The 18,579-nt window shown below is 42.1% G+C and overlaps 1 protein-coding gene across 1 annotated transcript in view; it reads right to left on the reverse strand.

Annotated features, from left to right (window-relative positions):
• Nucleotides 1-626: 626 nt before the first annotated feature.
• Nucleotides 627-18,579, reverse strand: part of LOC126416506 (uncharacterized) — a 656,753-nt gene continuing 638,800 nt past the window's right edge. The window contains exons 5-6 of the mRNA XM_050084247.1: nucleotides 8,918-9,064; nucleotides 627-3,365 (exon numbers count right to left, since the gene is read on the reverse strand). Of these exons, the coding sequence (XP_049940204.1) occupies nucleotides 3,245-3,365; nucleotides 8,918-9,064 (268 nt within the window). The 3' untranslated portion in view covers nucleotides 627-3,244. The remainder of the gene's footprint in view (nucleotides 3,366-8,917; nucleotides 9,065-18,579) is intronic.

Raw genomic sequence — 18,579 nt, forward strand, 5'->3', positions numbered from 1 at the left:
TCATTTTCAGCCAGGTGTCCGGATACTTTTGATCACACAGTGTAGTAAAGGAGTGTGAGGTAAAATGCCATACTAACATAGGAAACAGGTTATAGACGAAGGAGAAAGAGAAAATAAAACAAGAACTGTATACTGCAAATTATAAAAATTGTCTTATCACTAAAACCTCCTTTTATCAGTTCAGGGAAGACTCTTCTCATGCATTTCCCTCGTCTCCCAGTCAGCCCAGTGCCGGAAAGCTTTGTTCCCTACTTATAAAGAGAATAAGCTAAAAAGCCGCCCTCCAGCTTAGTGTCTGCAGAGGCATGTGTAGAATGTGATCCGGCGAGTTCTACACGAAGGAATAGCAGTGACCAAAAAGAGGTGATAAAAGGAAAAGGAAATAGATGGTCTGTGGTTCTCCAAACCCTGGACAGTTTCGGTAGGTGGGCGGTGTACTCTGAACTGGTTACAGTTGTATCAAGTTTACAGTCAAATATTTATTTGCGGAACGATATGCCTTAAGATTAATGTGGAAGACACATAAATATGGATGATACAAGAAAAATATGGGCACACCAACTGCACAGTTTTGCGAATTCTTGAACTTTGAAATCATATGAAGAAAAATAATTGTTCACATAGTGTGTCTTAAAACTACAATTTTTTTAATGTCATGTTCACCATTCAAGAGCATTATAAAACTTTACATTTGATACTATAAAGTCTAGTCATACACAGCACACATGATCATTTACTCTTATATACATTGGCTTACTTTCGTTATAACCTACACACTTTTCTTAGAAACTATGTTAATGAATAAAAATTGTTCTCAGTAAAATGGCAGTGTTGGCTGGAGGATGTGACGTCAAATATTGCTTTATTGACATCTTATAACGGCACCCTTTGTTGAGGCTTTGGATGACGCATTAATCGTCTTCCTCAGAGAAGTCGAACTCCCTGACGGAAGGTGTTGTCAGCATTCTCACATCGACTCTGTAAAAAGTAAAAGAGAAGCAATTGCTGTGCACGAGTGACGAGAAACACACCTTGCAGTTTGCGACGCCATCACAGCATTGAACGACGCGTAGCATCTCAGAAAACATTGACTTAGTAACGTCTACTTTTATGGTTCTGTTCTTCGGTCATCATTTTGCGGCGAGCGTAACATTAAAGAAAAGAAACAACTGAATTTTCCCTCCCTGCTAACAAAACAAGCAAAACTTTCGTTTCACTCGAGGAACTTTAATTTTCTAATATGAGGAATCTTTTAGCTATGAAACATGGCTTCATGTTCCCTGTCTACGTTATTCACAGTTTAATTGGATTTCTCAAAAACTCTGATTACATTTCTTTCTTACGTCACTGACTCGTCCAATATAAATGTATGAACAACTGTGACATCTCTCGCTAGAGCTGAAATAGATATTTAGAAGACACTTGTTGATCGTTCTTCCCTTCCGCCGTAATTATTGCATTTCCAAACAATTTTGTATGTAGAGAAAGCTGTTCATGAACAGTCTCGTAGGAATAGGCACCACGAAATGTCAGCTGGGAGATGGCCTTGAGGAATGGTAGGAGCAAACTGCCTTGATCCCAAGCGCAATAAGATTAGCGAAGATACTGTGGCAGACAGGTCTTTACACTGTGAAGTGAGGGGCAATATTGGTAGCTCAGACTGAAGCGCCGCAACCAGCTGATGCGCTTACTAGCTGCTGGCACGGATACAGTAAGATGGAAGTGGAAACAAGAAGACATCACTCTAAAACATACTGACAAGGGAACATCTCCATCGCACCCCCCTCAGATTTAGTTATAAGTTAGCACAGTGTATAGGCCTTGAAAAACTGAACACAGATCAATCGAGAAAACAGGAAGAAGTTGTGTGGAACTATGAAAAAAATAAGCAAAATATACAAACTGAGTAGTCCATGTGCAAGATGGGCAACATCAAGGATAGGGTGAGCTCAGGAGCGCCGTGATCCCGTGGTTAGCGTGAGCAGCTGCGGAACGAGATGTCCTTGGTTCAAGTCTTCCCTCGAGTGAAAAGTTTAATTTTTTATTTTCAGACAATTATTATCTGTCCTTCCGTCCGTCCGATGCCAGGCAACTGCGCCGTAGTATGACGACGCTACACCTAAACAAACATCGAAACACATGACGTCAGTCGACTACAGCGCACGGAAGAGAGAGTATTCCTGCTAACGTGGCTCCCTGGCTGGCAGTTGACTGTTCGCTACTTTGGACGAGAGTGTATTAAATATGTGAGATGCATTCCGTGGGCAATATGAATCCAGCAAATATAGCTCGCGACTTCAGTAACAATGTCAACGAATATTTTCCGAACTGTAAGGCAGATCGAAAGATTGTCGAACATTTGTATGATTATTTCCTACATTTGTTGATAAACAGTACGTGTGGCGATGATTGTCTGAAAATAAAAAATTAAACTACTCACTCGAGGGAAGACTTGAACCAAGGACATCTCGTTCCGCAGCTGCTCACGCTAACCACGCGATCACGGCGCTCCCGAGCTCACACTCTCCTTGATGTTGCTTGTCTTGCGCATGGACTACTCAGTTTGTACGTTTTGATTACTTTTTTCATAGTTCCACACAACTTCTTCCTGTTTTCTCGATTGATCTGTGTTCAGTTTTTCAAGGCCTATACACTGTGCCACTTATAACTAAATCTGAGGAGGGTGCGATGGGGAGGTTCCCTTGTGAGTGTAACCAGTGAAGATAGTAAGATGATTTGTGAGTTTCCTTTATGACGTGATGCGTTCATTGCTCACCACGAACATACTTTTTAATTACTCACAGCTATCTACGTAATTTCCTACCAGAAATCTGGCACTGAATCGTTCGATATGATCGTTGTTGTCATTTACTGATGGCATGTATCCCGATAAATACATCTACTCCCTGAAACGCAGGACTGGTTCCCTCAGAACACACTGACCGACTGTGACAGCAACTCATCAACCGTAATAGGACACAAGTTAATCTGCACAGAGTCGGAATCACAATTACGCGACCATTATCACGAGAGTGAGCGGCAGGCTAAAGACGGGAGGAAGCGGTACGGCGTGGTTAGTGTAGTTTTGGAGAGTGGTCGCTGTTGACAGCGTGGTACGTCTAGGTCTCGTGGACCACCGCTGGCCGGCAACAGCTGAGCTGAGAGGTGACCACCGCTGGTGTCGAGTCGTGACTGCGACGTGACGTTTCGGTGCCTCCGCCTGGACCCCTCTTCAGCAGGGCGCTCAGTGCCTCGCCTTGTCCCACGCAGACAGCCGCTCCCTCTTGCGTGGACAGCGGCCCGCCTTGCGGATGTAAGGCCCGTACTCGCAGTCAGGGTGAGCGCACTCTCCGCTCTGAATACAGCTGAAACAACGCAAGCGTCTGTTTAGATCTTTCATTATTACTAATTTACTCCACCAGGATCCAGAAATATACAGGGTGGTCCACCTGAAGTTTCGGATGAGATTATCTCGGAAACTATACATCGGGTAAAAATAGTGGGTAAGAGAACTTCGTAAGCTCAAAGGGGAACATCAAATTATACTACACGTGACCTCCAGCCCCCGCCCCCTTGGGTGGGGCGGGTGGTAACTTTTAAGTCTCAAATGGAAACACCCATTTTTTTTATTGCAGATTCGGATTCTCCATAAAAAAGTAATCAAGTTTTGTCTGAAACATTTTTTTAAACCACTGGCAGATGGCGCTGAAATCGAGAAAAATTGAAATTGGGGAAGAACGATTTACTTAGAATCATCCGAGAAGGACGCATCAAATCGATACAAAATGTGCACCAATTCTTTCATTACGCGAAATTAAGTTTTTTTTTTTTTTTTTTTTTTTTTTTTTTACAAAATATATCCTACCCGCCACAATTTTTGATGGAGGGAGGCGGAATGGTATTAAAATCTCGTTAGGGAACTCTTCACAACTGCATTACTCACCCGACTGTGGCACTACCGTGGCCAAACTGCGAACTACGGCTCAGTAGAAAGGTCGGTGCAATGCGATCAGACGTCAGTTCACTTTCAGATTGTCACCCGCAAACATCAACTGACGAAAGAAAGTAAATTATTCTTTAGCGAAATATGGATCACTTTCCTACTCCAGGGATTGTTGTATGACAGATGGCGCTAAAATCGAAAAAAAGTAAAATTGGGTACGAACTCTCAAAAATTATTCAAATGGCTCTAGGCACTATGGGACTTAACATCTGAGGTCATAAGTACCCTAGATTTAGAACAACGTAAAACTAACTAACCTAAGGATATCACGCATCCATGCCCGAGGCAGGATTCGAACCTGCGACTGTAGCAGCAGCGCGGTTCCGGACTGTAGCGCCTAGAACCGCTCGGCCACAACGGCCGGTTGGGAAAAACTCTGATTTCTTTAGAATTATGCGAGAAAGACGCATCAAATCGATAAAAAAATGTACACCAATTCCATCGCTACGCCAAATTAAGCTATTTTTGTACAAAATATACTGAATCCTACTTTTAGCGTTGCCCAGGAGCAACGACATGGACGTAGTAGAATGATGTTGCCATGGGGTGCTTCATTAGTGAGAGTCCCCTTGCCTCTCACATGTTGGGGTGCTTTAGTAGTGTGAATCCCCTTGCCTCTCACAATTTCGGGTTGTTAATTAATTAAATTAGCCACGAGGAAATTGTTCAAAATTATCCCCATTTGCTTCAATGCATAAAGGCAATCGTCTGCGAAAGTTGTCCACAGTTTTGAGCAGCACATCCGGCGGCATGACTGCGCAAGCTCTTCGAATGCGTTGCTCCACATTGTTTTGGGTTGTGGGTTGTCTTTCATAAACAATATTTTTTAAATAACCCCACAAAAAAATCAGGAGTTGTTAGGTCTGGTGAACGTGGAGGCCACTGAATTGGCCGGCCGTCCTATCCACCGACCAGGGTACCGTAAATTTAAAACGTTCCGCACATTTTTAGCATAATGGGGAGCTGCTCCGTTCTGTTGGAACCACATTCGTTGCCTAGATTCTAAATCAACATCTTCCATTAGCTCCAACAAATCATCGCGGAGAAGTTGTAAATAAGATACCCCAGTAACATTTCGATCAAAATATACGGTCGTATCAAGTAACCGTTTAAAATTCCACACCATACCATTGACGACCATTTGTGTTGATTGTCAACGGGTCTGTGCCAGTGTGGATTGACATGGGACCAATAATGACAATCATGACTATTCAATTCGCCATTGTTTTTGAATGTGGCTTCATCGGTGAACATAACGTATCTAAAAAAAAAATGATTTTCACTTCTTATCATTTCCAAGACCCACTGGCAGAAATGCACGCGTATTTGGATATGTTTCGGCGCTAATGCCCGTGTCAGTGTGATATGATACGCATGATATTTAAGTGCCTTCAAAATCCTCAAAACAGTTGATTTCGCTATTCCAGTTTGTCTCTGAATTGGACGACTACTAATTTCGGGATCCAGTTGAATACAGGCGAGAACGTAAGGGTACGAGCGACATTTTCATTGTATTCGCGATGACGAGGTGGACAGTGCATGTATCCATTTCGAGCTCATTGACTGCAGTTATGAATAATGTTTTCCTTGGATGTCGTCTGTTTGGGAAACGATCCGCATACAATTGCGCAGCTGCAGCGTAATTGGTATGGCATGCATCTAAAATTAATATCATATCAACAGTCTCTGTAGGAGGATAGTAAGCCATGTTTCGTTAAAGAATAATTTACTTTCGTCAGTTGATGTTTACCGTTCACAATCTGAAAGTGAAGTGACGTCTGATCACATTGCACCGACCTTTAGACTGAGCCATAGTTAGCAGTTTGGCCACGGTAGCGCCACAGTCGGGTGAGTAATGCAATCGTGAAGAGTTCCCTAACGAGATTTTAACACCATTCCACCTCCCTCCATCAAAAACTGTGGCGGGTAGGATATATTTTGTAAGAAAATAGCTTAATTTCGCGTAATGAAAGAACTGGTGCACATTTTGTATCGATTTGATGCGTCCTTCTCGGATCATTCTAAATAAATCGGAGTTCTTCCCCAGTTTAAATTTTTCTCGATTTCAGCGCCATCTGTCAGTGGTTTCAAAAAAATGTTTCAGACAAAACTTGATTATTTTTTTGTGGACAATCCGAATCTGCAATACAAAATGGAGGTTTCCATTTAAGATTAAAAGTTGCCCCCTTCCCCACCCAAGGGGGCAGGAGCTGGGGATCACGTGTAGTATCCTTTGATGTCCCCCTTTGAGCTTACGAACTTGTATTACCCACTTTTTTTACCCGATGTATTGTTTTCGAGATAATCTCATCCGAAACTTCAGATGTACCACCGTGTATAGAGCGAGTAACGAGTACAAGTGCAGGTATTTTTACATACGGTACCTTGACATGTACACACATCAGTGTTTGCTTGCTTTTTCTCTGTGTCGAACAGTCTTCCCACCGACACATCACAAACTTCACACCTTTAACCGGACCGCGACGTGAACGACGCAGTATAATCCTTTTTGCCCTTCAGTACCTGACTTGCTGCCCAAGGGAAAATAAGCATTAACGGCTTGCTCTTGTCAGTCATAATTACTGGGCTGCAAAAGAAGTAAACACTGATGTCTCGGTGTTCAGTACACGGTCCTCCCTCACCAACAGAACGGCCTGCATTTACACCCATTCCTCACAGTATAAGGGAGAGTATTGCACCGTGAAACACTTTTTCAGGCTTTCATCTGTAGCCAGCCAGCACTCTAATACAAGTTTAAAACATATTTCAAATCATAGCATTTACTTTATGTCTTATAGTTTTTTTCTAAAATTACAAAATTTACTCCCGAAAAGTAAGGTTCTTCCAAATGTGAAAAAGTGTTCCAAGGTACGCAATGACCACGAACCTAGTAACAAATATTGTATTCAAATTTAACGGATTTTCAGTCGAGTAAATTTGGTCTGTAATGTATTTAATAGTCTTTGCGCATTATTACTTTATTACATATGAAGAATCAGTAACAAAAAACAAATTAACGAGAAGTATTATTAAAAAAAGAACAGTTACACGCTAAAAACCTTCTGAAATCGAAGCTATTGGCAAACTACACAAATTTCCACTTTCAAGGCAGGGAAAATTGTGAAGGTATCAAATAAATTTAACGCCAGATACTCTACGCCAGGTAGTACTTGTCCATGTTATTGAGTAAGTCGTGACGAAATACACTCCTGGAAATTGAAATAAGAACACCGTGAATTCATTGTCCCAGGAAGGGGAAACTTCATTGACACATTCCTGGGGTCAGATACATCACATGATCACACTGACAGAACCACAGGCACATAGACACAGGCAACAGAGCATGCACAATGTCGGCACTAGTACTGTGTATATCCACCTTTCGCAGCAATGCAGGCTGCTATTCTCCCATGGAGACGATCGTAGAGATGCTGGATGTAGTCCTGTGGAACGGCTTGCCATGCCATTTCCACCTGGCGCCTCAGTTGGACCAGCGTTCGTGCTGGACGTGCAGACCGCGTGAGACGACGCTTCATCCAGTCCCAAACATGCTCAATGGGGGACAGATCCGGAGATCTTGCTGGCCAGGGTAGTTGACTTACACCTTCTAGAGCACGTTGGGTGGCACGGGATACATGCGGACGTGCATTGTCCCGTTGGAACAGCAAGTTCCCTTGCCGGTCTAGGAATGGTAGAACGATGGGTTCGATGACGGTTTGGATGTACCGTGCACTATTCAGTGTCCCCTCGACGATCACCAGTGGTGTACGGCCAGTGTAGGAGATCGCTCCCCACACCATGATGCCGGGTGTTGGCCCTGTGTGCCTCGGTCGTATGCAGTCCTGATTGTGGCGCTCACCTGCACGGCGCCAAACACGCATACGACCATCATTGGCACCAAGGCAGAAGCGACTCTCATCGCTGAAGACGACACGTCTCCATTCGTCCCTCCATTCACGCCTGTCGCGACACCACTGGAGGCGGGCTGCACGATGTTGGGGCGTGAGCGGAAGACGGCCTAACGGTGTGCGGGACCGTAGCCCAGCTTCATGGAGACGGTTGCGAATGGTCCTCGCCGATACCCCAGGAGCAACAGTGTCCCTAATTTGCTGGGAAGTGGCGGTGCGGTCCCCTACGGCACTGCGTAGGATCCTACGGTCTTGGCGTGCATCCGTGCGTCGCTGCGGTCCGGTCCCAGGTCGACGGGCACGTGCACCTTCTGCCGACCACTGGCGACAACATCGATGTACTGTGGAGACCTCACGCCCCACGTGTTGAGCAATTCGGCGGTACGTCCACCCGGCCTCCCGCATGCCCACTATAGGCCCTCGCTCAAAGTCCGTCAACTGCACATACGGTTCACGTCTACGCTGTCGCGGCATGCTACCAGTGTTAAAGACTGCGATGGAGCTCCGTATGCCACGGCAAACTGGCTGACACTGACGGCGGCGGTGCACAAATGCTGCGCAGCTAGCGCCATTCGACGGCCAACACAACGGTTCCTGGTGTGTCCGCTGTGCCGTGCGTGTGATCATTGCTTGTACAGCCCTCTCGCAGTGTCCGGAGCAAGTATGGTGGGTCTGACACACCGGTGTCAATGTGTTCTTTTTTCCATTTCCAGGAGTGTAAGATGAATCCGAGACCCGAACCTGGAACATTAGCTTTCGAAGCTTGGACAGTAGGAGACAGGTACCGCCGAGGACGATTCGCAAATCGTGGCTGGATGACTCAGTCGGAAAAAGAAGTGCCCCCGAAGGGCAAGTTGTGGATTTGAGACTCGATACCGTCCATTGTTTTAATCAGTGAGGAAGTTTCAAAACATGCTACACTCTCCTCTACACTCTTTCTGGGTCCCAGACCTGATCCTCGATGACTGTCTACTTGAGGTCGGAGCCACTAGTGGCGGGTACTCACTACTTGTCCCTGGTGGAGAAGTAGTCCTTGCCGCGGCGCAGGCGGGCGCAGCCGGCGTGGTGGCCGAAGCACTCGCAGCGGCAGCTGGCGCCGCCGTGCAGACGGCGCGCGGAGAAGGCGCTGGGGCACCGGCAGCCGGCCGCGTGGCTGCAACACGGCGCGACGCCGGCCGCAAGTCACACAGGTGCATAGATTGTTGGACAACATAGTTGTGCAGATGAAGCAGCGATTAGTACGATTAATCAATTATTCGAAAACAGTCTTAATCGCATTTATTATTCCTGTCAGGAAGTTCGTAGTAATAGACGGCAAATCATCGAGTAAAACTGAAGTGATATCAGGTGTTCCCCAGGGAAATGTCCTGGGACCTCTGCTGTTCCTGATCTATATAAATGACCTGGGTGACAATCTGAGCAGTTATCTTCGGTTGTTCGCAGAAGATGCTGTAATTTATCGTCTAGTAAGGTCATCCGAAGACTAGTATCAGTTGCAAAGCGATTTAGAAAAGATTGCTGTATGGTGTGGCAGGTGGCAGTTGACGCTAAATAACGAAAAGTGTGAGGTGATCCACATGAGTTTCAAAAGAAATCCGTTGGAGTTCGATTACTCGATAAATAGTACAATTCTCAAGGCTGTCAATTCAACTAAGTACCTGGGTGTTAAAATTACGAACAACTTCAGTTGGAAAGACCACATAGATAATATTGTGGGGAAGGCGAGCCAAAGGTTGCGTTTCATTGGCAGGACACTTAGAAGATGCAACAAGTCCACTAAAGAGACAGCTTACACTACACTCGTTCGTCCTCTGTTAGAATATTGCTGCGCGGTGTGGGATCCTTACCAGGTAGAATTGACGGAGGACGTCGAAAGGGTGCACAAAAGGGCAGCTCGTTTTGTATTATCACGTAATAGGGGAGAGAGTGTGGCAGACATGATACGCGAGTTGGAATGGATGTCATTAAAGCAAAGACGTTTTTCGTCGCGGCGAGATCTATTTACGAAATTTCAGTCACCAACTTTCTCTTCCGAATGCGAAAATATTTTGTTGAGCCCAACCTACATAGGTAGGAATGATCATCAAAATAAAATTAGAGAAATCAGAGCTCGAACAGAAAGGTTTAGGTGTTCGTTTTTCCCGCGCGCTGTTCGGGAGTGCAATGGTAGAGAGATAGTATGATTGTGGTTCGATGAATCCTCTGCCAAGCACTTAAATGTGAATTGCAGAGTAATCATGTAGATGTAGATACCGCCAACCGGTTTCAACCCAACGTAGGGGTCATCTTCTGGGCGTCTACACTGTGAAATTATGGATAGCTGTCAGAAAGACTCCATTATACAACAGCTAAAATTACGCAAATTTAAAATATCTTACCCATTGGTCGACTGCTGGTGGTGTCACTCCTGTCTACATAACGGCAGGAAACTATGCGAGACTAACCCTTCGTATGGGTTTAAATAGCGTACTGAGATCACGTGAATAGACGGCAACAACCCCCAGCGGCGATCGACGGCATTTAATACAGTTTATTATATGTAATTACTAGTGACCTTAGTTTAACATAAATTTAAGTGACAGTAAATAACAGAAAACGGAACCATTCCATTTAAAAAGAGTTACAATTATAGTGTTAATTATAAAATAATAACAAATGTTCCGTAGTAAACTCGTAAAATACGTAAAAGTATATTACATTATGTGCAATAATATAAAGTAAAACAATTTGTGACACACAAAAACTGCTGTCGTCTTGTATTATAAAATATCGATTCGTACATTTACGTAGAAAACATTTGTGTCAATTTACTGATATTCGCTTTATAATCCATGGCAACGGGGTCCTCACCACAAGGAGTAGAGGACGTTGTAGTCCTTCCAAATCAGCCATTTCAGTAAATTGACTCAAATGTTTTCTACGTAAATGTACGAATCGATATATTATAATACAAGACGACAGCAGTTTTTTTTGTATGTATAAAATTGACAGAAACTAGCCCACATTCTTCCTCTCTGTAAAAATCCGATGTTATGCTGGTCACAAATTCGAACAAATAGCTTCGGGAGCATTTTGCAAAAGTATAAATTGCTATGTAGAACTGAATGGTCGCGATATCAGTCACTATGCAGTCGTCATCGGAAGAGCTTTGTAGTATGTCTTTTGTTACGAAGACTTATGGGCATATGTTTTTCTGTGATGTTAACAGTATTTATTGTTTATTTTGATAAACACAGTCGTGATCGCATTTGTTTTAATTTTTAATTTTTAGATGATCTTCTAAAAGACCATCTTCAGATCATACCTGATTAATTATGCAGCATCGCCATGACACACATTTTTAACAACTTTTGTAATCAAGCAGGCGCGAGGGAAATGATTTCTCGTTTCGTTTTTGTCCTTACAGATAATTCTGTATGGTTTTACTTCTTTCTAAAGGTTACTGGAAAGGTCTACTGAGAGTTTTGCGATATATTCGAATTAATTTGGACTTAAATGTCACTGAGAACATACATATCCGCGTGTGCAAGTAATGAACTGGCGAAGGAAAAAGGAAAATGACATTTGGATGCTGGAATGTGCAAGGTATCTCCATGAAACTGGATATATTACCAACAGCTGGGCTATATTAATAATAAATTTAAGAAAGGGGATCGCAAAAGGTGCTCGAACTATGGGGAGTTTGTGTTATAAACACATTAATGACAATTTTTGGGAAAATGATTAAAAATAAGCTGGACATAAATTTTAAAAACCAGGACGAAGAATGTGGCTTCGCAGCTGGTAGATCACGCGAAGACCTTGACAGTTTCAAAATGGATGTTATCGTGCTCTCTGTGAGACGAAGAGGAAGGGCAAAGGAGAAGAACAACTTGTTAGCTATGTACATGATTGGAGTGTAGTGTCCAAAGCGGTAAGAGCCAAAGCAGGAGTCTCCATCACGATAAAAAAAGCATGGAAAAAGAGACTGACAGGTTGGAAATTTATTAATGAATGTATTAGTGTGAAAGAAAAGACTATTCGTCAGAGAAATTGTAATTTTTGGTTTATATGCAGCCACGAATGAGGAAAGAGACCAGGAGAAAGATACTTTCTGGACAATCCTCAGGGAGGCTGAAGAAAAAATCCGAAGGAGAAAGGAACTGGTTATCATGGGGATATGAACGGAAGAGTAGGAATTAGAGAACCATGTCTGATAGTGGAAAAACATGGGGAGACATAATATAATGACAATGAAGAACGACTGATTGAAATTTGCGAACAGTTTGATAAGAAATTTACCAAAACATTTTTTAAAAACAAGGATATTCATAAATATACATGGCAGCAGAATAACAGAGCACTTCGTTCTATAACAGGTTATATTATCATTAGACAGACAAGTAGTTTCAGGGCAGCAGATGTTAGATCTTATAGAGAAGCCCAGCGTGGATCAGACCGTTATTTAGTAAAAACGAAGAGTTTTGGCAATGGGAGAATGCAAAGAATGATTCTAACAACATTAAAAAGAATTGTGCTGAGAAATCTCAAACTATATACTTCAATATTGACAGCCTACAAGATGAAAGTATACTAACATTCTTTGCTGGCATAACGGAAAAAAATCATTGGAAGAATCATTTGAAGGAAGTACAGAGGAAATGTAGGATTATATAAAATCCAAGTGTAGCAACAAAGGTGCTGGGCATAAGGGGAAACAACCACAATCGTACAGCAGAATGGTGGTTGGCGGCAATAGAAGTGGCAGTTAAAGAAAAGAGGAGGCCATTCAACCTGTGGCTGAATGATAAATTGGAAGTAACAAGAACAGTCTGCAACGAAAGGAAGAATAAAGTGATAAAAAAATAAGAATAGCAAAGAATGAAGCATGGGAATGGACATGTGCCAATGTCAATAGCAAATTAGGATTTAACAGAGGCCGGCCAGCGTGGCCGAGCGGTTCTAGGCGTTACCGTCTGGAACCGCGCGACCGCTACGGTCACAGGTTCGAATCCTGCCTCGGGCATGGATGTGTGTGACGTCCTTAGGTTAGTTAGGTTTAAGTAGTTCTAAGTTCTAGGGGACTGATGACCTCAGCAGTTAAGTCCGATAGTGCTCAGAGCCATTTGAACCATTTGCGAGAGCGAAACAAGCGTGGTCAGTGTTAAAATGACTTCAACAAGAGACAAAAGCCAAAACCAATCTTCAACTGATAACACCAAAAGAATGGGAAAAATATTTACGGAAATTATTAAATGAGGATGGAGAAGAGTATCTGGAGGAAGGAACAGTGGAAGAAAAGGAGCAGGAAGGGAAAGAGATCCAAGTTTTAGAAAGCGATGTGAGTAAGGTAGTAAGAAAAGGGAAGAATGGTAAATCACATGGACCAGGCAATATCAATCTGGAGCTCTTAAAATGTGGTGGTGACAAAATGGTGAAGCTAATAACATAGTTATTAAATAAAATATTACACTGAGATTCAGTATCAAAGGAAATGAAGCTGGGCTATATTAATAATATATTTAAGAAAGGGGACCGCAAAAGCTGGTCGAACTATCGAGGAGTTTGTGTTATAAACACATTAATGACAATTTTTGGGAAAATGATTAAAAATAAGCTGGACATAAACTTTAAAAACCAGGACGAAGAATGTGGCTTCGCAGCTGATAGATCAGGCGAAGACCATATTTTCACATTACGACAGATCTTAGAAAAACATAGGGAAAAACCAAAAAACATTGGATTAATTTTTATAGATTTATAAAAAGCAAATGATACTGTCCGTCGAAAACTACTTTGAAGATTATTACATGTGGAAAACAAAATGTTCCTTTAATCAAAATAATACAGGGAATGTATAAAGATAAGATATGTCAAGTGAAAATTTTAGTACACTTCCAGAAAATTTTTTAATAAGCAAGGGTATGTTACAAGGTTGCCCCATGTCACATACATTATTTAAAATCTATAGATATTGGTCTAAAGACATGGTATCGTAAATGGAATGGGATGGGGCTAGAAATTAAAGATGGAGTTTATTTACATCACCTCCTATTTTCTGATAATCAAGTAGATATAGTATAAGATGGGGAGGATGCAAATGATACGTGTAACCAATCAGCAATGGAATATAGAAACTGGGGATTGAAGATTAATTACCAGAAAACAGAATACTTCACTAATGATGCAGATGGCTTATACACAGAGGGAAAGAAAATTAAGAAGGTCAATACCTTCTGTTATTTGGGATCCATTTTAGAGTTGCGGGGAAAATCAGAGGTAGAAATTAGTAAAATAATTAGCAGTGGAAGGAAGGTTATTGGGATGCTCAACTCAAGGTTATGGAGCAGAAATATAATAAACCGAACCAAAAAAATCATATGCAGATCTATACTAGAGAGCGTAGTTACGTATGGAGTGGAGACTTGAACTACAAATCTGAAACACCTAAAAAAGGTGCAAGCAGTAGAAACAGAATTCTGGATAAGATCAGCAAGAATTTCTACAAAAGAGAGAGTAATAAACCACGAAATAATAAAGAGAATGGAAGTGAGAGAAAGAATACATTACGCGGTGGATAGAAAGAAATTACAATGGTACGGCCATGTACGAAGAATGGGGGAAGCCAGAATTCCGAAATTGATCCTGGAATGGGAACCAGAGAGAAATAAGAGAATAGGACGCCCTATGACCACCTGGCTCCAAAATGTACGCTTAACAATGAGAAGACTTGTCGCAGAGGAAGAAGACATACAAGAACGAAAACTCCAATGTATGCGAGGTCTCTTCAGTCGTAGTGACTGGCTTAGTGGAGCAGTGTTAGTCTCTCCACAGCCCATGGCCATATATTTGGTCGGATGCTAGTCGCGTGGTGCTGCTGAATTTCTAATAGTGGTGTTGAGTTTGGTGCTCCTGAAAATACGAATTCCATTCACATGCGATTTCTGCAGGAGAACCCATCTTTGAAATATTAAATACAGAATGTAGATACCGTTACACCTGCTACTCCGAAATGATGGTGGCATCTCGCTACTCCATAGCAGTAGCGACGACGCCTTTACAAAATTGGCGACGAGGTTTTACATAATATCGTGAGGCAGCTTTATTCGCCAAGTTCAAATACATCCACTAACTGACAGTAAGAGCACTTACAGACCTGCAACAAAGTTTAGCCATAATTTCAAACCTTTACGGAACCTTATCTCTCTGAATCCCCACACCTCCCTCCCCCTTCAGAATGATGAAAAACGGTTATCACTTACTACATTGACACTGTTCACGCACTAAAATTGCAACATCGGGCATGACGTCTTAATTTATTATTTCTTTGCTAATGTGTCTATTCTCAACACATTTTGCAGACTGTATCCGCATATACAACGAAAATGTTTGCAAAACTATATCACTGTACGAGACATAGTTTATGATGCGTGACATCATCATTTAATTTCGTGAAAAAGTCGCTTTTGTTGAAATATAGCAAATTACCCAGACTACACTCATCCACTGTTTCAGAATGACAGCCTTTAGTGACTTTCAACAAACTTTAAATACAACTGAAAACAATTCGTGAAAATTTTCTAGCTTCAAATACTTAACAGATTGATCAGAAGTTTGAAGCCGTTTCATATATGGAAGGTCGGTTCCTACGAAGAATCGGTTTTTTTTGTGTGTCCTTGTATAGAGGTTGCAAAAAATATGGAAACATCGCGAGCACTGCATGCTTGTACATAAATGCAGGTGATAGCCATGCTTGGAGGTTGCACTGTTGTATTTCACCACGAAATGGCTTCAATATGGTGCAAGTGTCACTCGTGGTCACAACAGTGCTCTGTGTAGTAAGTTGTGAATGCATTATATCGGAGCTAAGTAAATTCTAGTCTGGTCAAATTGTTGTTGCTCGTATGATGGGTACTTCCCTCTCCAAGATGGCGGAAGTGTTTGTGTTTCAGGAGACAACGTACCGAAGATTTATACCACATACAGAGAAAATCAGTTTGGATTCCGTAGAAATGTTGGAACACGTGAGGCAATACTGACCCTACGACTTATCTTAGAAAATAGATTAAGGAAAAGCAAACCTACGTTCCTAGCATTTGTAGACTTAGAGAAAGCTTTTGACAATGTTGACTGGAATACTCTCTTTCAAATTCTGAAGGTGGCAAGGGTAAAATACAGGGAACGAAAGACTATATACAGTTTGTACAGAAAGCAGATGGCAGTTATAAGAGTCGAGTCGGAAGCAGTGGTTGGAAAGGGAGTGAGACAGGGTTGCAACCTCTCCCCGATGTTATTCAATCTGTATATTGAAGAAGCAGTAAAGGAAACAAAAGAAAAGTTTGAAGTAGGCATTAAAATCCATGGAGAAGAAATAAAAACTTTGAGGTTCGCCGATGACATCGTAATTATGTCAGAGACAGCAAAGGACTTGGAAGAGCAGTTGAACGGAATGGACAGTGTCTTGAAAGGAGGATATAAGACTAACATCAACAAAAGCAAAACGAGGATAATGGAATGAAGTCGAATTAAATCGGGTGATGCTGAGGGAATTAGATTAGGAAATGAGACACTTAAAGTAGTAAAAGAATTTTTCAATTTGGTGAGCAAAATAACTGATGATGGTCGAAGTAGAGAGGATATAAAACGTAGACTGGCAATGGCAAGGAAAGCGTTTCTGAAGAAGAGAAATTTGTTAACATCAAGTCTTGATTTAAGTGTCAGCAACTCGTTTCTGAAAGTATTTCTGTGGAGTGTAGCCATGCATGGATGTGAAACATGGACAATAAATAGTTTAGATAAGAAGAGAATAGAAGCTTTCGAAATGTGGTGCTACAGAAGAATGCTGAGGATTAGATGGGTAGATCACATAACTAATGAGGAGGTACTGAATAGAATTGGGGAGAAGAGGAGTTTATGGCACAACTTGGCTAGAAGAAGAGAACGTGTTCTGAGGCATCAAGGGATCACCAATTTAATACTGGAGGGCAGCGTGGAGAGTAAAAATCGTAGAGGGAGACCAAGAGATGAATACACTAAGCAGATTCAGAAGGATGTAGGCTGCAGTAGGTACTGGGAGATGAAGAAGCTTGCACAGGATAGAGTAGCATGGAGAGCTGCATCAAACCAGTCTCAGGACTGAAGACCACAGCAACAACAACAGAGAAAGAGGAAATACATTGTCAACCAAGTCACAACGCGAACGAAAGTGTGTGCTGAGTAATCGTGACAGACGGTTACTGAAGAGGAGTGTGACGAAAAATAAGATGTCAACTGCAAAGTCACTGCAGAAATGAATGTCTCATTCGCGAGCCCTGTCAGCACCAAAACAAAATGAGGAGCATTCCTGAAGTAGGTAATTCCAAAACCAGACATCTGTTATGCAAATGCCCATAACAGAAAAACGTGGTGCCGAAGCCATAAAAACAGGGGTATGAAGCAATGGAAGAGTATCGTTTGGTAGGATGAGTCTTGTTTCGCACTGCTCCCAACTTCTGGCCTAGTTTACTTTCCAAGAGTGAAATATGGCGGGGCTTCCGTGATGAGTTGCGCAGCCATATCGAGGTATTCCATGGTTACTGAACAATGTCACATTACAGCCAAGGGTTATGTGACTACTTTAGCTGTGCAGGCTCATCTCACGGTACCATGTTTTGTTCAGCAACGGCTATGCTCCGTTCCGAGAGCGCAGAGTCCCTGTTGTCACAGCTCTCGACGTTCAAGACAGGTTTTGTGAGCGCGACGATGAACTGTCGTATATCTCCAGGACACCACAGTCGCTAGATTTCAATATTATGCTGCCTCTGCGGTCCGTTTTGGAGAAAATGGTGCGAGATCACTATCCACTTGCTCTTCGTTCCCTGAAATTACCTTTATTACGCAGGAAGAAAGGTAAAAAATTCTCTTTAAATCCACACGGAAGCTGTATTTATCCATTCCGAGACGACTGGAAGCTGTTTTGAATGGCAACGATTATCATAAACAGTATTAGGCATGGTAATGTATTTGTCATGTTTCCACTCCCACACCTACCCTTTATAACTACAGCGTGTGTTTCAGTAAGTCGTAATACTGTTTTTTCAAGATCTCGAAATGAGGTTTTCGGGAATAACAGTAGGCAAAGACGCACGTAGTTTATTGTAAAGTTAATCGTCTCCTATCAACCGGAATCCTGGCACACTTATTTTTGTAATGGAAGAACTCACTATTTAACGGCAATCGAAAGCTTTTGAAACGGGGCACATTTGGAACTTTTCACAAAAATTGATAGTCGACCGCAGTCGATTAGTGCTCTTGTTAGGTCCATCACTGAATCCAGAATTTCCGTTGTACACATCTTGTTTCTTTGGTTGACGCAAAATATTGTTAACGATGCAACAAGATTGCGTGTCTGTCCGCCTACTATCATCTACTATCTCATCACTGCATAGATTTCATGTTTAAATGTCCTTAAATTTGTGTATGTGTAAGTGTTGCGTACAGGTAGACCTGGTACCAACATCAAAAACATTAGTGATACTTTTGCCATAGCTCAAAATGAAGATAAAGCCAGAAAAAATATTTTTTACCCTCTCATCAAATGAAGGGCTTATTTCAATAGTGGTAAAAGTCCGTTACCTCCACTTTTCTGTCTATAATGCTTCTGAAATTAATGAGCCAAACAGACAGAAAGAAAGGTTCATCTCTAGCAAG

The sequence above is a fragment of the Schistocerca serialis genome, chromosome 8 (genome assembly GCF_023864345.2).
Source record: "Schistocerca serialis cubense isolate TAMUIC-IGC-003099 chromosome 8, iqSchSeri2.2, whole genome shotgun sequence".
Lineage (NCBI taxonomy): Eukaryota > Metazoa > Arthropoda > Insecta > Orthoptera > Acrididae > Schistocerca > Schistocerca serialis.